Consider the following 21,931-nt stretch of genomic DNA (forward strand, 5'->3'; position numbering starts at 1 on the left):
TTCTCCTGCCTCAGCCTCCAGAGTAGCTGGGATTACAGGTGCCTGCCACCACGCCCAGCTACTTTTTGGATTTTTAGAAGAGATGAGGTTTCACCATGTTGGCAAGGCTGGTATGGAACTCCTGACCTCAGGCAATCCACCCACCTCGGCCTACCAAAGTGCTGAGATTACAGGCGTGAGTCACCATGCCTGGTCATGAATTTAGTTGGTTCATACAATCCTCCATCCAACCTCATGGGATGATAGGTAATTTTCTCACAAGGGAATACTTGCTTTCTGAAGGGAGTTGTTTATAGGTTAAGCAAAACCAATTTAAGAGCCTTCAGCAAAGTAATATGAAAAGCTTCTGCTAATTTCACCAGGTGAGAGACAGGGTCTTGCTCTGCTGCCTAGGCTAGAGTGCAGTGAAGCAATCATAGCCCGCTGTAACCTCAAATCCCTGGGCTCAAATGATCCTCCTGCCACAGTCTCCCACACAGCTAGGACCACACAGCATGTGCCACCATGCCCAGCTGTTTTGATAGAGACAGGTGCTGTGTTGCCCAGCTGGTCTCTATCATGCTTGATCCCTACCCTATTGACTCCAATAAGGATGGCACCATGTACAAGAAGTGAATGAGAGCCAGAGCTAGAACTGAAACATAGGGCCAGGCATGGTGGCTCATGCCTGTAATCCCAGCACTTTGGGAGGCTGAGGCACATGGATCACCTGAGGTTGGGAGTTCAAGACCACTCTGACCAAAATGGAGAAACCCCACCTCTACTAAAAATACAAATTAGCCGGGTGTAGAGGCACATGCCTGTAATCCCAGCTTCTTGGGAGGCTGAGGCAGGAGAATCGCTTGCACCGGGAGGTGGAGGCTGTGGTGAGCCGAGATCATGCCATTGCACTCCAGCCTGGGCAGCAAGAGCGAAACTCCATCTCAAAAAAAAAAAAAAAAAGAAAAAAGAAAACGAGACACAGGGTTTATTGAGGACTTAGATACAGGGCAGTCCAGGAGCAGCAGGCTGGACAAGAAAACCACTATCATTTGTAAGAAGCATGCAGTTCATACAGTATTTTCACTTATCACCCTCCACCCAGCTCAAAACAAAGGGCCTCATTGCAAGGAACAGGCCAGGGGTTCAGAAACCTCTGGGTTGGCCACTCCCAGATTCCTTCGTTTGGAACGTTGAACCAACACTCTTCTTAGACCACAGGGTCATTCTTAAGGTGTGCTTATTACTGTCAGATGTATCTGTTATACAGTCTCGAACTCCTGGCCTCAAGGATGTTCTTGTCTTAGTCTCCCAAAATGCTGGAATTAAAGGCATGAGTCCCTGTACATGACATGATGAGTTTTTATTAATCTCTGTTAGTTTCATCAACCCAGAAGACATGGGAGGGTATGTAAAATAAAAATGTTAGAAAATGGGCCACACTTTACAAATTCAGATTGTATCTCCAGTTAAATGAGTTCCTCTATTGCTGTGTAACTCACAAGAAATTCTCCAAGAGGGAGTTACCAATCCAACACATATTTACCCACGACTTCCAAGGTGGCTCTTCTGTAAGAATATGCTTGAATCCAATGACAGAACATGCAGATCATAATCAGTTCATATCTATAATCTTGGGCTGGAGGCAAATGCATATAGTTTGCCAAATATGAAAAGGTGAGGTGGGCAAAGGGAAATGCCCTTGAGATCCTTGAAAAGAAAGAAAATCCAGTTATAGTTTGATACTTAAATACATGGGACAGCACTTTGTTAAATTTCAAGATAAAAACCAAAAGCATGCCAGACGGTGGCTCAACCTGTAATCTTAGCATTTTGGGAGGCCAAGGTGGGAAAATCCCTTGAGCCCAGGAATTTTGAGAGCAGCCTGGGCAACATGGTGAGACCTAATCTCTACAGAAAAAATTTTAAAATTAGCTGAGCGTGGTGGCACATGCCTATCCTAGCAAGTTGGGAGGCAAGAGGTGGGAGGACAGCTTGAGTCCAGCAGGTCAAGGCAGAAGTGAATTGTGATTGTGTCACACTGTACCCAGCCTGGGCAACACAGTGAGACGGTCAAAAAAAAAAAAAAAAAAAAAAAAGCCAGGCACCATGGCTCATGCCTGAAATTCCAGCACTTTGGGAGGCTGAGGTGGGTGGATCACAAGGTCAGGAGTTCAAGACCAGCTTGAACAACATGGTAAAACCCCGTCTCTACTAAAAGTACAAAAATTAGCCAGGCATAGTGGTGCATGCCTGTAATCCCAGCTACTTGGGAGACTGAGGCAAGAGAATCACTTGAACCCTGGAGGCGGAGGCTGCAGTGAGCTGAGATCGTGACACTTCAGCCTGGGCAGACAGATGAAGACTCCGTCTCAAAAAAAAAAAGAACCATAAGCAACCTTCTAATTCATTGCAGACGGGAGTATTTTTCTTTTTAGTGACAGACTTACTTAATCCATTTATGCCAAAGGATACAAAAAAAAAAATATATATATATATATATATTTTTTTTTTTTTTTTTTTTTGAGACGGAGTGCAATGGGATGATCCTGGCTCACTGCAACTTCTACCTCCTGGGTTCAAGCGATTCTCCCGCCTCAGCCTCCCAAGTAGCTGGGATTACAGGTGCCCACAACCATGTCCTGCTAATTTTTGTATTTTTAGTAGAGAGAGGTTCCACGTTGGCCAGGCTAGTCTTGAATTCCTGACCTCAGGTGATCTGCCTGCCTTGGCCTCCCAAAGTGCTGGGATTACAGGCATGAGCCACCGCGCCCAGCATAATTTTTTATTTTTTTCAGACAAGGTCTTGTTCTGTCACCCAGGCTGGAGTACAGTGGTGTGATCATAGCTTAGAGCAGCCTTGATTTCCCAGGTTCACGTGATCTTCCAACTGCAGCCTCCTGAGTAACTAGGACTACAGGAGCACACCAGCACACTCCACCATTTTTTTTCTCTTGAGTTTCGCTCTTGTTGCCCAGGTTAGAGTGCAATGGCACAATCTTGGCTCACCGCAACCCTGCCTCCCAGGTTCAAGCGATTCTCCTGCCTCAGTCTCCCCAGTAGCTGGGATTACAAGCATGCGCCACCCCGCCCAGCTAATTTTGTATTTTTAGTAGAGACGGGGTTTCTCCATGTTGGTCAGGCTGGTTTCAAACTCCTGACCTCAGGTGATCTGTCGCCTTGCCCTCCCAAAGTGCTGGGATTACAAGCATGAGCCACCGCGCCTGGCCTATTTTCTTATTTCTTAATGTAATGGAAAATAAACAAAATTCACTTTTGTGAATTTTTTTCACAAAGTTCATTTTTGTGAAGCAACAGACATGAAGAGACACTTTACCTAAAAAGAAATACCCATGTATTTAAAAAATGAATTTTTTTTTTTTTTTTTGAGACGGAGTCTCACTCTGTCGCCCGGGATCGAGTGCAGTGGTGCAATACTGGCTCACTGCAAGCTCCGCCTCCTGGGTTCACGCCATTCTCCTGCCTCAGCCTTCAGAGTAGCTGGGGACTACAGGCGCCAGCCACCACGCCCGGCCATTTTTTTTTTTTTTTTGTATTTTTAGTAGAGACGGGGTTCCACCATGAGGATGGTCTCGATCTCCTGACCTCATGATTCACCCCCCTTGGCCTCCCAAAGTGCTGGGATTACAGGCGTAAGCCACCGTGCCTGGCCTAAAAAATGAAAATTTAAAAGGCTAACCATACTCTCTCTGTAAGAATTCTCAGACACTGGTGGTAGGAATACAAAAGGAAGTAATCATTTTAATTTAGGTCAGTTTGGTATTTTTTTTTTATTTTTTCAGAGTTTCGCTCTTGTTGCCCAGGCTGGAGTGCAGTGATACGATCTCAGCTCACTGCAACCTCCGTCTCCTGGGTTTAAGAAATTCTCTTGCCTCAGCTTCCTGAGTACTTGGGACTACAGATGCGTGCCACCATACTCGGCTAATTTTTTATTTTTAGTAGAGATGGGGTTTCACCATGTTGGCCAGGCTGGTCTCGAACTCCTGACCTCAGGTAATCCACCCGCCTCAGCCTCCCAAAGTGCTGGGATTACAGGCATGAGCCACCATGCCCGGCCCAGTTTGGTGGTACTTTTCTTTTTTTTTGAGACGAAGTCCTGCTCTGTAGCCTAGGCTGGAGTGCAGTGGCACGAGCTGGGATCACTGCAAGCTCTGCCTCCCGGGTTCATGCCATTCTCCTGCCTCAGCCTTTGGAGTAGCTGGGACCACAGGCGCCGGCCACCTCGCCCGGCTAAATTTTTGTATATTTAGTAGAGATGGGTTTTCACCATGTTAGCCAAGATGGTCTTGATCTCCTGACCTCATGATCTGCCTGCCTCGGCATCCCAAAGTGCTGGGATTAAAGGCGTGAACCACCACGCCCGGCCTTTTTTTTTTTTTTTTGAGACGGAGTTTCACTGTTGTTGCCCAGGCTGGAGTGCAACGGTGTGACTCAGCCCACTGCAACTTCTGCCTCCCAGTTTCAACTGTCTCAGCCTCCCAAATAGCTGGGATTACAGGCATGCGCCACCGCACCCAACTAATTTGTATTTTTAGTAGAGATGGGGTTTCTCCATGTTGGTCAGGCTGGTCTCGAACTCTCAACCTCAGGTGATCTGTCCGCCTCCGCCTCCCAAAGTGCTGGGATTATAGGCATAAACCACCGCGCCCAGCTAAGCCACCACGCCCAGCCTGGTATTTCTTAAAAAGTTTTACCTACCATGTGACTCAGGCACTGCACACGGAGATATTAACATAAGAGGAGTAAAATATATGGATATGAATAATTATATTTAAATGTCTGTATCAGTATTATTTATAATAGACAAAAGTGAGAAGCAAATCAAATATAAACAGATGGATTAATATGCACACACTGATGTTTCACACCATTTCATACTTCTCAGGAATATAAAAGGAATGAATTAGTCATATATCATCACTAATAGCAAAATAAATGACACAGTAGAGAACCCAAAAATGAAAAGAGGAAATAGTTTAAGATATCATTCATATAAAATTCCAGAAAACACAAACTAATCTGTTTTAAAGCATACTAAATCAATGGTTGTCTGAAGAGCAGAGAGGAACATCCTATTAAAAGGCTCAAGCCATGCACAGTGGCTCACACCTGTAATCCCAGAACGTTGGGAGGGCAAGACAGGCGGATCACTTGAGGTCAGGAGTTCGAGACCAGCCTGACCAACAGGGTAATACTGTCTCTAATAAAAATACAAAAAAAAATTAGCGGCCGGGCGCGGTGGCTCAAGCCTGTAATCCCAACCTGGACACACAGGAGTCTCAGATCTGGACCAAGTTAAACAGCAACGAGGGGACAAGCAAGGTGAAATGCATTAGATTGATTACAAGACACCTGACTCTGACTCCTTCCGTGAGAGTCTGCAGCAAAGCAGGTATTGGGACTGCTCAAGGAGAGAAGGTAGTACACAAACCTCAGACTTATGAACCACAAAACCTACCCAGAGAAGTAGAGAAGGAAGCTGTGCCCAGGGTCCCGATATGATGAAAACAGTCTTGCCAATGGGAAAAAAGGGGAAGGGCAGAGACTTATTGAAGAAATAGGGAAGCTGTAATCCCAGCACTTTGGGAGGCCGAGACGGGCGGATCACGAGGTCAGGAGATCGAGACAACATAGGAGGCTTCATCGCTTTAAAAAATAGTAACAGTAATGCCGGGTGCAGTGGCTCACACCTGTAATCCGCACTTTGGGAGGCCAAGACAGGTGGATCACTTGAGGTCAGGAGTTCGAGACCAGCCTGGACAACATGTTGAAACTCCGTATCTACTAAAAATACAAACACTAGCCGGGCATGGTTGTGCCTACCTGAAGTCCCAGCTACTCTGGAGGCTGAGGGAGGAGAATCGCTTGAAGCCAGGAGGTGGAGGTTGCAGTGAGCCAAGATCACGCCACTTCACTCCAAGCTGGGCGACAGAGTGAGAGTCTGTCTCAAAAACAAAACAAAACAAAGTAGGCATGGTGGCTCAAGCCTATGATTCCAGCTACTCAGAAGACTGAGGTGGGAGGACTGCCTGAGCCCAGGAATTTCAGATTACAGTGAGCTATGATGATGTCACTGCACTCCAGTCAGGTAACAGAGTGAGACCCCGACTCCAAAAAGTAAATAAAAAACAATAGGCTCCAGGTAAATATGAAGGCGATGGATAAATTACACTTCCAAGGGTTTCTTTCTTTTTTGTTTTTTTGTTTTTTTGAGATGGAGTCTCACTCTGTCACCCAGGCTGGAGTGCAGTTGCATGATCTCAGCTCACTGCAAGCTCCGCCTCCCGGGTTCATGCCATTCTCCTGCCTCAGAATCCCGAGTAGCTGGGACTACAAGCACCCACCACCACACCCGGCTATTTTTTGTATTTTTTAGTAGAGATGAGGTTTCACCTTGTTAGCCAGGATGGTCTCGATCTCCTGACCTCGTGATCCACCCGCCTTGGCCTCCCAAAGTGCTGGGATTACAGGCGTGAGCCACCATGCCCAGCCATTTTTTTTGTATTTTTAGTAGAGACGGGGTTTCACTGTGTTAGCCAGGATGGTCTCAATCTTCTGACCTTGTGATACACCCACCTCGGCCTCCCAAAGTATGGGGATTACAGGCGTGAGCCACTGCGCCTGGCCACTTTCATGGGTTTCTACGAAAGTCTAAACTTATCACATGGTACAGTTTAAATATGTATAGTTTACTGAATGTCATTTATTCCTTATTATGGCTTTAAAGAATTGGTTCAAAAGAAAAATGTGGGCTGGACGTGATGGCTCAGGCCTGTAATCCCAACACTTTGGGAGGCTGAGGGAAAAGGATTGCTTGAAGAGTTCGAGGCTGCAGCGAACTATGATCTCGCCACTGTACTCCAGCCAGGGTCACAGAGCAACACCTTGTCTTAGAAAATAAAAAAAAAAAGAAAAACATGGATTTTCTATTATTTTTGACAAAAATGCTTGACAACTATACAAAATCTCCTCATGTCCCAAGTGTGGCAATGAGTCTCTGCGCTAGCAATTACTGATTGAGCCAGGAAGGCCATTTTCACCTGATTAGACTGGAACACTGGTTGGTCACACAGACCACATCACTAAGAGATCTCCCTTCTCCCTATCCTCTTCCTCCTGCCAGTGCAGGCATGGCCCTGAGGTGAACAGCCAAGAAAAGGTACAGGAATCCACAAATCCTTTATATTATTTCCTTTGACAATGGCCTCAGCTACACAAGATTCATAATTACGGAGGTTCTGAGAATTTCTGTACCTGAAGGTCCAACACACACATAGTAACTGCATCAATGTGGATGTCCATTTGAATGACATGCATTCCAACTCTGTTCTTGCCATGTCCTCCACTGCCTATAAATGCAGAAATTCTATAAATTATGATTTCCTGTTACAATCTCATAACCTGGGACACCACCCTATGAAACTCTGGATATGAGGGCACATGGCTGCATTGCAGGATCTAGGGAACTGATTTCCCTCAGCAGGACTGAGCAGAATGCAATATCCCTTGTAAAAGAGAGAAAAATCTCAGTTGATCTCAGAAGCACCAGAGGATGTCACAAACACTGTTCCCTTCTCAGGTTGATCTATAAACCCAGAAATTATTGGAGTATCTAGTCAACAAATAAGGACCACAAAGTTCTGGAGTCTTTGGAGGCCTTGGGCAGCCATGAAAACTATGCCACAAGTGAAGAGACAGTATATTCTGTCATCATACTGTCCCCTCTGGGGCACTCCAAGTCCAGTGATCCCAACAAAAGTTGTTTGCCCCTTTAGGACATCAGAACCCAGTTGTTTCTGAACCACCCCAAAGAGTAAATACAACTCTCAAGATTGAAGGAAGCTTAAACAATAAGGCCTTAGTCATTGCACAAATCAGAGCAATAAGAGGCAGAATGTTCTTTGGTTGGAACTTAAGAGGCTGAAAAATTCCACTTAAAGAATCACATGAGACTCATAAGGTCCCTGAAAAAGTTAGTCCATCTTTTCAAGCTGACAGAAGACTCCTCTGGTCCAGTACTGAGACAGATCCATGGTCTCACTCATCAGAAATAAATGAGAAAGGAATGACAGCCAAGACTACTCACCAATTCCTCTGGCCAATGAAAGACAACCAAGGTTTACTTCCGGAACATCATGGGGTGAGTGAAAGATGCACGGTGAACACCTGCCTCGTGGCCGACATAGAATGGTTGCCAGATACCTGGCAGTCACATAAGTCTGGCAAGGGAACACGACAGGGTGAAAAATGCCATGCAGCTCTAACATAATTGAGTTTATGCAGATGCTGGATGTATGTCATTCAATTTAGGCAGATGGCTCCCTCATAAGGCATCTCCTCCAGTGTTATGTTTTACAAGAAATAATATTTCCTGTATGTGTACAGTGTTTTCCTTAAGAGAACAATCTGTTATCCAATGAGAGAAGGCGGAAGGCTTTCTCACATTTGTCACACTCAAGAGGCACTTCAGCAGAGGAAGCTCTTCTGTATGTAATAAAGCAAGACTTCTGCATAAAGAATATCCCACGTTTGTCACACTCATAAGGTCCCGATCCAGTAAGAACCCTCTGATCAAGAGGATGCACAGAGATTTAGCTAAAGAATTTCCCAAATTTCTTTCACTTGTAAGGACTTTTTTCTGTGTGAACTCTCTGATGTCGAAGGAGAGAAGAGCTTCGATGAAATGATTTTCCACATTCACTGCACCCATAAGGCCTTTCTCCAGTGTGAACTCTCCTGTGTTCAGTAAGACTGAACGTTTCAGCAAAGGATTTCCCACATTCACTGCACTCATAAGGCTTTCCTCGAGTATGAAGTCTCTGATGTTTAAAATGCGCAGATCTTCGAGTAAATGTTTTTCCACATTCACTGCATTCATAAGGCCTTTCTCCAGTGTGAACTCTCCTGTGTTCAAGGAGACTGGAGAAGAATTTCCCACATTCTCTGCACTCATAAGGTCTTTCTGCAGTGTGAATTTTCTGATGTCGAAGGAGGGAAGAGCTCTGATGAAATGACTTTCCACATTCTCCACACTCATAAGGCCTTTCTCCAGTATGAACTCTCCTATGTCGAAGAAGGGAACAGCTTTGAGGAAATGATTTCCCACATTCACTGCACTCAAACGGTTTTTCTCCAGTGTGAACTCTCTGATGAACACGAAACCCAGAGCTGTCTAGAAATGATTTCCCACATTCATTACATTCATATGGCCTTTCTCCAGTGTGAACTCTCTGGTGTTCAATGAGGTGGGACTTGCCCCTAAATAATTTCCTACAGTCTCTACACTCGTAAGGCCTTTCTCCAGTGTGGCTTCGCTGATGCTGAATGAGGTTGCCCTTTCGACTAAAAGATTTCCCACATTCTCCACACTCATAAGGTCTTTCTCCAGTGTGACCTCGCTGATGGTTGCTAAGGTGTCCCTTTCGACTAAAAGATTTCCCACATTCTCCACACTCATAAGGTCTTTCTCTAGTGTGAACTCGATGATGTTCAGTGAGGGTGCCCTTTTGACTAAAACATTTTCCACATTCTTCACACTCATAAGGTCTTTCACTAGTGTGACCTCGTTGATGTTGAATCAGATTGCCCTTTTGAGTAAAACATTTCCCACATTCTTCACACTCATAAGGTCTTTCTCCAGTGTGAACTCGTTGATGTTTAATGAGGGTGCCATTTTGACTAAAAGATTTCCCACATTCTCCACACTCATAAGGTCTTTCTCCAGTATGAACTCGTTGATGCTGAACAAGGCTGCCCTTATGACTAAAAGATTTCCCACATTCTCCACATTCATAAGGTCTTTTCCCAGTATGAACTCTCTGATGATTACTGAAGCTATCATATTTAATAAAGGATTTCCCACATTCGCAGCAATAACATTCTTCTCTAGGGAGAAGTCTCTGCTGTTGAACAAGTATGTGTTTGGTGCCAGAATGTTTCATGCATTCTCCAGAGCTGTAATGAGTATTTCCCCCCTGAAAGGGAGACTCACACTCAGGTTTGCTGTTTGACTTCTCCCCAGTGTGAGTGGCCTCCTGTTGCAGTAATCCTGAGCTGAGCAAAAAGTCCTTCCCACTCTGAATGAAGACAGATGACTCCTCTGACACATGGAACTTACACCTCTTCACAAACAATGCTTCTTCAACACTGCTTCTATAGGGTTTCTCTCCAAGGTACTGATTCTGGTGCTGATGGTTTGAACTATCATACAATTTATTCCCCCAATCCTCACACCTGTGCAGTTTCTGCTTGTGATGTGTCCCCTGATGATCTGCCAAGTGCAAAATGTTCCGCTTAGAAGGTGCCTCCTCATCTTCCGATCCACACCAATAACCTGAAAGCAAGAAAATGCTGATGAGTTCAAGTTAACTCTGGTGGGAAGGCACAGCCCACCCACAAGCGTGTCTGACAAACCAAGGAATTACTCCATGGAAATATTTGCAGGAACAGAATGAATGCTGGCTTCACGTGGAAGATGAGGCTATCATTAACGGGCTATAAAGGTCAAAGAATGTAGGCACCGTGATATGAAGGGCATAAGCATACATGAACACAGAGAACTGAGCCAGGGTCTATAATTCTTTTTTTTTTTTTTTGCTTCTTGAGAGACAGGGTCCCACTCTGTGATCCAGCATGGAGTGCAGTGGGATAATCTCTGTCTCCTGGGCTCAGGTGATCCTCCCACCTCAGCCTCCACAGTAGCTGGGACCACAGGCACATGCCAATATGCCCAGCTACTTTTTGTTGAGGTGGGGTTTCGCCTTGTTGCCCAGGCTGGTCTCAAACTCCTGGGTTCAAGAAATCCGTCCACATCGGCCTCCTAAAGTGCTAGGATTACAGGTGTACGCCAATGTGCCTGGTGTACAACTCTTTCCTTTGCAAACCACTTGTCTGCAGGAAATTATCTGATGACATGTTAATGCTATATAGAAGGCTATGTCCAGGCCTAAGAAAATGATTACAAGACAACAGCTCTTGCTCAGAGCAGTTTAACAATTTGTATACACTTGCTAATACACAATGTGTATGCCAGTATTGGACAGCACTTCGGAAGGAAACATGAGAAAATAAATGGTTGAGATGTGGAGTCCAGAGACTTGAAGATCATTGGGGGATGGATATCAGAGTACAAGTGACAAGGTGTACAACCGACAAATTCGAGGCTCTCAAGAATGCAGAAGAAAAGACAGAAATAGTGAGTGCCTACTGGCCACAAAAATATTAGTCAAATAGAATAGGTTTCTGATATGATTTGCCTAAAATCTCAAACTCATGCCCTCCCACCAGGTGCCACTCCTCAGCGACAGGTTCCCTCTCAGCACATCACGCTGAGTCTGGATTCAGTTGCCTCTTCTGGAGCACTGAGGACTCTCCATCCCACCACCAAGACGATGAAGTACATGGAACCTGGATGACATAAGTACTAAGGCAAAGATAGGGCAGAACTGGGGCAACTAGCCTCTGTGGCAGCAAATACTGATAAGCCAGGAAGGCCATTTGCGCCTGATTAAACTGAAATGCTGGCTGGTCACAAAGGCCACATCACTGGATTCCCTATCCTCTTCCTCTTGCCAATATGTGCTGGGTAGTTTTCAGCAACAGTGGCTCTAAACATGACAACACACAGGAAAGAAAACTAATTATTAAAACAGAATTTCTAAGGAGGGTCTTGCCTTTGGTCTATGTAGGCAGTGACAATATGAGTGATGGCAATTCCTGCCACAGGCAGGCATCAAGTAATGTCAGCCAAAGGAAGGAAGTAGAACCTGGACACACAGGAGTCTCAGATCTGGACCAAGTTAAACAGCAACGAGGGGACAAGCAAGGTGAAATGCATTAGATTGATTACAAGACACCTGACTCTGACTCCTTCCCTGAGAGTCTGCAGCAAAGCAGGTATTGGGACTGCTCAAGGAGAGAAGGTAGTACACAAACCTCAGACTTATGAACCACAAAACCTACCCAGAGAAGTAGAGAAGGAAGCTGTGCCCAGGGTCCCGATATGATGAAAACAGTCTTGCCAATGGGAAAAAAGGGGAAGGGCAGAGACTTATTGAAGAAATAGGGAAGCTGTAATCCCAGCACTTTGGGAGGCCGAGACGGGCGGATCACGAGGTCAGGAGATCGAGACCATCCTGGCTAACACGGTGAAACCCCATCTGTACTAAAAAAAAACCAAAAAACTAGCCGGGCAAGGTGGCGGGCGCCTGTAGTCCCAGCTACTCGGGAGGCTGAGGCAAGAGAATGGCCTGAACCCAGGAGGCGGAGCTTGCAGTGAGCTGAGATCTGGCCACTGCACTCCAGCCTGGGCGACAGAGTGAGACTCCGTCTCAAAAAAAAAAAAAATAGGGGAGGGTGTGAGGAACTTACCCAGGGAGGATATAAGTACCCAGTTCTCCAGCATCACATCATGGTAAAGGCATCTCTGAACCTCACTAAGGAGACTCCATTCTTCCTGGGAAAAGTTCACAGCCACGTCTTCAAATGCCACAGTGCCCTGCTATGATGGTAACAGATGAAACCACAAACAGTTCCTATGCTGAGGTACCATAATCCACCTCTCCCATATCTCCACCCCCTTGCCCCTCCTCCTCCCAAGATCCTCAGCACAGAGGAGAGACTAGTCCACTGGTGCCTTTGTCTCTTTGTGAGCCCACAGGTCACTCAGTATAGCCATCAGCAATTAAGAAGTAGGGGGAAAATAGGGATCTATGCTGCACTTTTTTTTTTTTTTGAGACGGAGTCTTGCTCTGTCACCCAGGCTGGAGTGCAGTGGCATGACCTCGGCTCACTGCAACCTCTGCCTCCTGGGTTCAAGCAATTCTCTGCCTCAGCCTCCCGAGTAGCTGGGATTATAGGCACCCACCACCACTTCTGGCTCATTTTTGTATTTTTAGTAGAGACAGGGTTTCACCATCTTGGCCAGGCTGGTCTTGAATTCCTGACCTCATGATCCACCACCTCGGCCTCCCAAAGTGTTGGGATTACAGGCATGAGCCACTGCACCTGGCTATGCTGTGCTCTTAACATAAAAGGGTCCACCCCCTCCTGACAGCCAATGCCTCTGGTATATCCGAGCTCACATAAAGCCCAATGCAGTTGCCTGAGTCCATTAGACATACTCCCTCTCTAAATACACATCCTTCTTTTTTTTCTGAGACAGAGTCTCACTCTTGTTGCCCAAGCTGGAGTGCAGTGGTGGGATCTCAGCTCACTGCAACCTCCACCTCCCGGGTTCAAGCGATTCTCCTGCCTCAGCCTCCCAAGTAACTGGGATTACAGGCACCTGCCACCACACCTGGCTAATTTTTGTATTTTTAGTAGAAATAGGGTTTCACCATGTTGGCTAAGCTGATCTCAGGTGATCTACCCTCCTGATCTCAGGTGATCTACCCGCCTCGGCCTCCCAAAGTGCTGGTATTATAGGCATGAGCCACCACACCCAGCCTTACACATTATTCTTTAGACACAGGCACATGCCATGGCCACCCCAACGTGACATCCCCCAACCATCAGCCTCTTTTGAGCCTTAACACAAATTATAGTTTTGGTTTCTTTTAGTTAGGTTCTCCTTTGGTCGCCCAAGCTGGAGGGGAGTAGTGTGATCATGGCTCATGGAAACTTCAAACCCTTTTTTCCCAGGCCTCAGCCTTCTGTGGAGATGGGATCTTAACATGTGCAACATCAACCACTTTCTTTTAAGAGATGGGGTCTTGCTAACTTGCCCAGGCTGATCTCAAACTCCTGGCATCAAGCAATTCTCTCACCTCAGCCTCCCAAAGTGCTGGGATTACAGCATAAGCCTTGAAGCCTGGTCAACAACTTAAAGTATTTTAATCCCCTTCTTTTCCTTCTACTGCTCTGAGTGGGATTCATCCCTTAGGGTTATAGTGTTGGGGAAACAACTGATACCTGAGAGTACAGATGCCATTAACAGCAATTTCAAAATCAAATAACTCACAGCCTGGCAGACAGGGCCACATGGGGGTGCACTGTGGACAGCAGAGGGAAACCAGGGACTGTGTTATGCACACTTTGTAGGATGAAGAGGGTGTGACAGCCCCTGATTTCTCAAGAGGGTTCCACTGACTTGCTTAAATAATTCTGAGTAGAAATGGAATTGAAACCCAGAACAAAGTATAATAATCAGAAACTGCCTGATCCCTTAATGAAAAGGGTTGTTAGGCCAGGATATATTATCCAATAGAACAGAGTAGGAAGGGGGTTTGCGCTCAGGCCATTTGAGGTCATGCAGTATCACCACACATCAAGGTGGCCCATCACATTGGGCTTTCATTTTTGGCCTTATGCCACAATGTGGCTGACAGAATTCACAGTATGCTTGGCAAATTCAAACAGGATTCAATATTACCACAGAATTCTCATGGTTCCCAAGAGCAATGCAGTTCCCAAGTCATTCTGTGAAAGCCTTCTTGCATGGCTCCACACCCCCACAGAACCAGGTGTGGCTTTAGATATCCATGGCCGTATTCCAGGATATCACAAGCTAGAGAACATGTGAATGGAGAATAAGGCCAGTGAGGGAATGGAACACCCTCCAGTTCCCTCTGTAGGTTTTTTTTTTGTTTTTTTTTTTTTTTGCCAGAGTTTCGTCTTGTTGCCCAGGCTGGAGTGCAATGGCTCACCGCAACCTCTGCCTCCCGAGTTCAAGCAATTCTGCCTCTGCCTCCCAGGAGCTGGGATTACAGACATGCGCCACCACGCCCGGCTACTTTTGTATTTTTGGTAGAGACGGGGTTTCTCCATGTTGGTCAGGTTGGTCTCGAACTCCCGCCCTCAGGTGATCAGCCCGCCTGGGCCTCCCAAAGTGCTGGGATTACAGGTGTGAGCCACCTCACCTGGCCCCCTCAGTGGGTTCTTTAAGTGCTTCTGCAGCCAGGAGTGTCTGAGGAGAAGGCAGACATTACAAGGGGGATCTGATAAGCTCAGGTCTCCTTGAACCTGTTCTTATCGCTGGAGCCAGGTGACCTCGGAGTGATTGTCTGACCTGCGTGTCTCAGTGCAAAGTATCATCTCTACCACCTATGTGATCTATCAACAAAGGAGTCAACCTCCCAGAACCCCAAGGTCCTCATTCCCTCTACTTTGTTCTTCCTTTGGCCTTTGGGAAACACTAAAAGCCTGGACTTGGATCGCATCCCTCCTTTCTTCGAAACTCTCCATGGCTTCTAGCGTCTTCACAGTGAATACACAGCCCCCAGCCCGCTCTTCCAAGAGAAGCTTCGCCTCACATATTGTTCCCTACGGGCGCCTGTGGACCCCCGGTTCCATCCTCCCGGGTCCGTTCAACTCCAGGCCATTGCCCGCGCCGGTCCCTGTGCCTGTCGCTCTCCCCACCGCTTCCCATAGATGTCAGAAACAGGGACCTCTCCCGCGAACGCCTCAGTATCCCGACGCCGGGTCCGGGCTGCAGACCTGTGAACAGTCGCCGCTCCCTCGCTGCTTTAGGACTCGGGTTAGGATGAGGTGACCTGAGAGCAGGGAAGGCAGAATTACCTGAGCCGGGAGCCTCAGTGCGGCCGCCGCCATCCGAGTACGTGGGGAAAGCACGGCCGGGAGAGGCGGGTGCCGTTACGGGGCCTACGATCCGCCTCTGTGCAGCGAGAAGGACTCTTCTCCAACTTCTGGGTTCAGACACCGCGGTTCGGACCCACAGCTCCAGCGCCTCTCACCTCACGAACCGCACACACACCCCCAACATTAACCAAAATGGCCGCTACCAGTGAACGCTGAGATCCCGCCACTACGTTACGTGCGCACCCAGAATCGCCTTTATTCTGAGCCCTTACTGGTTCTGTAGCGCTGTCATTCAATGTAGAGCTTTCTGGGTAATGTAGTTCCCCAGGTTCCAAGGTAGTAAAGCTGCCGCTTCCCAAAGGCGCTTCTACAGAGAAGTCCCAGCTCCACCTCAGGGGGCTCATTAAAGCGCGCATCCTTTTAGGGCGGAGGATGGTCTCGCCCCTCCTTAGAGGCTATATTGAGATTCCTGGGGAATCCCTGTTTGTAACTGACCACCGAAGTGTTTGCAAAGATATTAATTCACATTTTTAGAAATTTAAGCTCCCAGGAGCTAAAAATATTGTGAATGCTCCCAAAGGCTACAAATCCAAATTCGTGTATCACTTTATACAATGGTTTAGACACAAAATGCCTGCACTGGAAGCAGAGACTGATAAACATTACTGTGTTATAATTCACATGAATGCACTCTTGTTACTGGATGGAAAATTTTGACCGTGAATTGTCCAGGTTGTTGGTGCATTGAACAAAGAAGTGAACAAAACGCACAAAAATAGCAACGAAAGAACGAACCAATGAAAGCGATTTAGTGAGGTGAAAGTACACTCCACAGAAGTGGAATGCAGGTGTGGGAACGGGCGACCAAGGGGCTCAAGAACCCCGATTACAATGTTTTTTAGGGTTTTATTAGGTTGCTGCAAAAGTAATTGCGGTTTTTGCCATTAATAATAAGCTAGAACTTTATAGTACCCCAAGAGCTCTTTAAAGGCTTCCAAGCCTATAAAGGATTGGTGCACAACCAATCAGGCTGAAGTGGAGACTTCTGTCTTGTTATCACAGGAGTGAGGATGTGGCCTGCGTGCTGCCTCATCTTGCCTAGAACTAGCTGCACCTGCTGTTCTTTCGCTTATGCCTTCATCCTTGGTTCCCCTAATTCCCTATTCTCCCGCCTCACTCTGAGGCATTAGAGTTGGTTTTTCAGTCTGCCAGGAACAAAAGAGAACTAATCCAGATAGGACCACGCCAAGGAAGATAGAGGAGAGGCTAAAGCAAGAGTACAAAGATGAATCAGTCGTTCCCACGGAAAAATAACTCTCCCGCTTATATAGTCAATTATTGTGTCCAATTCATTGAGCAAAACATTATTCATGTAATGTCCCTTACTTGGTATTCTAACTTATATTTTCAACCCATTTTAGGAACTTGAAGTCAGTCTCAGGTAAAGAACAATGAGAGAAATCCCAGTTTGGTATTGGCAATGGCGGTGATGATCTCCACCTGGAGACATTGGGCGTATGTTAAATTATCGAGCTTGTATCTTTCCTGGGAAGTGATTATCATTTGTTTCTTTTGTGACAGCGGGGAGTGTTCTGCATGAGGAACTAATATGACACCAGAAAGAGGTGAAATGCCAATTACAGAAACTTATTACCAATGACTGTCTAATAAATGTGATGACAGAAATAGCCCTATTGAAATATTAGTGGATGGTGACAAAAATTTACACTTCACAAAAGTTTTTTCCTTTTTTTTTTTTTTTTTTTTTTGAGACAAAGTCTCGTTCTGTCCCAGGCTGGAGTGCAATGGCGCCATGTTGGTTCACTGCAACCTCTGCCTTCTGGGTTCAAGCGATTCTCCTGCCTCAGCTTCCAGAGTAGCTGGGATTACAGGCACAACGCCACTGTGCCCAGCTTATTTATTTATTTATTTATTTATTCATTTATTTGTGAGACAGAGTTTTGTTCTTGTTGCCCAGGCTGGAGTGCAGTGGCACAATCTCGGCTCACTGCAGCCTCCACCTCCTGGGTTCAAGCGATTATCTTGCCTCAGCCTCCCGAGTAGCTGGGATAACAGACGCCTGCCACCACGCCCAGCTAATTTTTGTATTTTTAGTAGAGACAAGGTTTCACCATGTTGGCCAGGCTGCTCTCAAATTCCTGATCTCTGAGCTCCCTGCCTCGGCCTCCCAAAGTGCTGACATTGCAGGTGTAAGTTACCACTCCCAACTGACTTTACAGGGTTTTTGTTTTTTTTTTTTAATGGAGTTTCTCTCGTTGCCCAGGCTGGAGTACAATGGTGCAGTTTCAGCTCACTGCAACCTCCTTCTCCTCCTGGGTCAAGCAATTCATTCTCCTGCCTCAGCCTCCCAAGTAGCTGGGATTACAGGTGCCTGCCACCACACCCGGCTAATTTTTGTATTTTTAGTAGAGACGAGGTTTCACCATTTTGGCCAGGCTGGTCACAAACTCCTCACCTCAGGTGATCCACCAGAGGCAGCATCCCAAAGTGCTGGGAATACAGGCGTGAGCCACCTCACCTGGCCCAGAAGTTTTAACAGTGATGTCTAAGAAGACATGGAATTAAGGTCAGCATGTGATTAAAAATGGTCTCCTTGTTGGTTTTGTCATTAAAATGAGATTCTTTTTCTTTATTAAAAACATTGAACAATACCAAGGTGGAGAAAAAGTGTGCCTGTTCACCCACCTACTTGGGAGGCTTAGAGGGAGAATCACTTTAGCACAGGAGTGCTAGTCTGGGCAGCAGAGCAAGACCCTGTCTCTAAATACATAATTTAATGAATAAGTAAAAACAGAAGGTGAAATTTGCAGTATAGTATTATCCTCATAGAATTGTGTCTCCCTTTGCTCATTATTTGGTGTGTGTCAATTATATTATAGGTTTTCATCTTATAGGAAAAAAAGTCATAGATTCTATACATATCTGTACTTTGCTTTTCTCACTTAGCAATATGGTTTGAACAATGAAAAGCTTTTCACTTCACATTTGAAATCTGCTTATCTCCACATTCTTTTTTTTTTTTTTTTCCTTTTTTGAGACAGCGTCTCACTCTGTTGCCGAGGCTGAAGTGCAGTGGGACGATCAAGGTTCACTGCAGTCTCAACCTTTCAGGCTCAAGTGATCCTCCCATCTCAGCCTTCAGGAGTAATTGGGACTATAGGCGTGCACCACTACACCCGGCTAATTTTTGTATTTTCTGTAGAGATGCGGTTTTGCCATGTTGCTCAGGCTGGTATCAAACTCCTGAGTTCAAGCAATCCTCCCACCTCGGCCTCCCTAAATGCTGGCATTATAGGATTCAGCCACTACACCTGGCCTGTTCATCTTTTTCTGACGTAGAATCCACTCAGTGACAGTGTAAGGAAAATGTCAAGAATCAAGAAAGAGGCCAGATGCAGTGGCCATGCTCCCTGAGCACTTTGGGAGCCCAAGGTGGTCACATCACTTGAGGTCAGGAGTTTGAGACCAGCCTAACCAACATAGCAAAAATCCGTCTCTACTAAAAATACAAAAATTAGCTGGGTGTGGTGGCGCACACCTGTAATATGAGCTACTCAGGAGGCTGAGGCAGGAGAATTGCTTGAACCCGGGAGGCAGTAGTTGCAGTGAGCTGAAATCGTGCCACTGCACTCCAGTGTGGACAACAGAGCAACTCCGTCTCAAAATAATTAATTAATTAATTAATTAATTAAAGCCAGAATACAATACACAAGCAACTGAAATATTTCAACAGCAAAGAAACCCTCAAACAATCCAATTTAAAAATGTCAAACGACTTGAATAGGCATTTTTCAAAAGCACATACAAATGGTCAACAAATATATATACATATATATATATATATTTTTTTTTTTTTTTTTTGAGACGGAGTCTCGTTGTGTCTCCCAGGCTGGAGTGCAGTGGCGTGATCTCGGCTCACTGCAAGCTCCGCCTCCCGGGTTCACGCCATTCTCCCGCCTCAGCCTCCCAAGTAGCTGAGACTACAGGCGCCCGCCACCACGCCCGGCTAGTTTTTTGTATTTTTAGTAGAGACGGGGTTTCACCATGTTAGCCAGGATAGTCTCGATCTCCTGACCTTGTGATCCACCCGCCTCGGCCTCCCAAAGTGCTGGGATTACAGGCTTGAGCCACCGCGCCCGGCCAACAAATATATTAAAACACACTCATCACTATCTGGGAAATGCAAATCAAAACCGCAATGAGGTATCACCTCTCCCCGTTTAGGATAATTATTAAAAAGACAAAAACAGATGCTGGCAAGGATGCAGAGAAAAGGGAACTCATGGTCGGGCGCGGTGGCTCACACCTGTAATCCCAGCACTTTGGAAGGCTGAGCTGGGTGGATCACGAGGTCAGGAGTTCGAGAACAACGTGCTGAAACCCTGTCTCTACTAAAAATGCAAAAATTAGCCAGGCGAGGTGGTGTGCGCCTATAATCCCAGCTACTCAGGAGACTGAGGCAGGAGAATTGCTTGAACCCAGGAGATGGAGGTTGTAGTGAGCCAGGATCACGCCACTGCACTCCAGCGTGGGCAACAGAGCAAGACCCCGTCTCTAGAAAAAAAAAAAAAGGCTGGGCGTGGTGGCTCACGCCTGTAATCCCAGCACTTTGGGAGGCTAAGGCAGGCGATCACCTGAGCTCGGGAGTTCGAGACCAGCCTGACCAACATGGAGAAACCCCATCACTACTAAAAATACAAAATTAGCCAGGTGTGGTGGCGCAGGCCTGTAATCCCAGCTACTTAGGAGGCTGAGGCAAGCGAATTGCTTGAACCTGGGAGTCGGAGGTTGCGGTGCGCCAAGATGGCACCATTACACTCCAGCCTGGGTGACGAGAATGAAACTGTCTCAAAAAAAAAAAAAAAACCAACAAAATACAAGAAAAGGGAACTCATACACTGGTGGTGCAAATGCAAACTAGTACAGCCACTACGGAAAACAGTATTGAGGTCCCTCTAAAAACTACAAATATGCTGGGCGTGGTGGCTCACGCCTGTAATCCCAGCACTTTGGGAGGCCAAGGTGGGCAGATCACCTGAGGTCAGGAGTTCAAGACCAGCCTGACCAACATGGTGAAACCCTGTCTCTTCTAAAAATACAAAAATTAGCTGGGCGTGGTGGCACACAGCTGTAATCCCAGTTACTCAGGAGGGTGAGGCAGGAGAATCACTTGAACCCGGGAGGCAGAGGTTGCAGTGAGCCGAGATCACGCCACTGCACTCCAGCCTGGACAATAGAGTGAGACTCCGTCTCAAAAAACAAAAGAACACACAAAAAAACTACAAATACAACTACCATATCATCCAGCAATCCCCCTACTGGGATTTTATCCAAAGGAAAGAAAATGATCACATTGGAGACACATTGACACCCTGTTTACTGCAGCACTATTCACAACAGCCAAAATATGGAATCAACCTAGATGTCCAACAACAGATAAATGGATAAAGAAAATGTGGTTTATACACACAAAGGAATACTATTCAAAGAGCAGAATGAAATCCTGTCACCTGAGGCAACATGGACGGAAATGGAGGACACTATTTAAGAGAAATAAGCCAGGAACATAAACATGCACATTCCCACTCGTATGTGGAAGCTTAAAAAAAAAAAAAAGTCACGTGCGCTGGCTCACGCCTGTAATCCCAGCACTCTGGGAGGTCAAGGTGGGTGGATCACCTGAGGTTGGGAGTTCAAGACCAGCCTGACCTACATGGAGAAACCATGTCTTTACTAAAAATATAAAATTAGCCGGGGTGGTGGCACATGCCTGTAATCCCAGCTACTCGGGAGGCTGAGGCAGGAGAATCGTTTGAACCTGGGTGGCAGAAATTGCGGTGAGCCAAGATTGTGCCATTGCACTCCAGCCTGGGCAAAAAGGGCAAAAGTCCGTCTCAAAAAAAAAAAAAAAAAAAGCCTGGGAGACAGGGGAAGACTGTCCCCCACCCCCACAAAACAAAAGTTGATCTCTTAGAAGTAAAAAGTAGAACAGAGGATACTAGAGGCTGGGAAGGGTAGTGGGTAGGCAGGAATAGACAAAGATTGGTTAAAGTCTACAAAATTACAACTAGACAAGAGGAATAAGTTCTAGTGTTCTATACCACTACCGGAGAACTAAAGTTAATAATATATAATTTCAGGTTGTTGGGAGAATGGCAATTGAGACTGAATGTTCCCAATATAAAGGAAAGACGAATGTTTGAGATGATGGATATGCTAATTACTCTGATCACTCTAAATTATAGGTATTAAAAAAACATCACTATGTACTCCAGGAACATGGACAATTATAATTTGTCCATTTAAAAATAAAGATTTTTTTTTAAAAAGAAACCATTTGGTTTTATGTGTGGACATAAGAGAGACAAAGTAG

The 21,931-nt window shown here is 46.0% G+C and overlaps 1 protein-coding gene across 14 annotated transcripts; it reads right to left on the minus strand.

The window, feature by feature from the left end:
• Window positions 1-1,323: 1,323 nt before the first annotated feature.
• Window positions 1,324-15,744, minus strand: ZNF418 (zinc finger protein 418). 14 transcript variants are annotated; one of them, XM_065535086.1, is made up of 6 exons: window positions 15,517-15,744; window positions 12,370-12,496; window positions 8,087-10,333; window positions 7,255-7,349; window positions 5,824-5,941; window positions 1,324-1,689 (listed from the first exon to the last, which is right to left on the minus strand). In XM_065535086.1, exons 1-3 carry the CDS (start codon window positions 15,547-15,549, stop codon window positions 8,619-8,621), a joined length of 1,875 nt encoding a protein of 624 aa, XP_065391158.1. In that variant the 5' UTR covers window positions 15,550-15,744; the 3' UTR covers window positions 1,324-1,689; window positions 5,824-5,941; window positions 7,255-7,349; window positions 8,087-8,618. The 14 variants fall into 14 exon arrangements, with proteins under 14 accessions (XP_065391158.1, XP_065391155.1, XP_073881083.1 ...); XM_065535083.1 differs by having other exon boundaries at window positions 12,370-12,499; XM_074024982.1 differs by lacking the exon at window positions 12,370-12,496.
• Between the last annotated feature and the right edge of the window lie 6,187 nt (window positions 15,745-21,931).

The sequence above is a fragment of the Macaca fascicularis genome, chromosome 19 (assembly GCF_037993035.2).
Source record: "Macaca fascicularis isolate 582-1 chromosome 19, T2T-MFA8v1.1".
Lineage (NCBI taxonomy): Eukaryota > Metazoa > Chordata > Mammalia > Primates > Cercopithecidae > Macaca > Macaca fascicularis.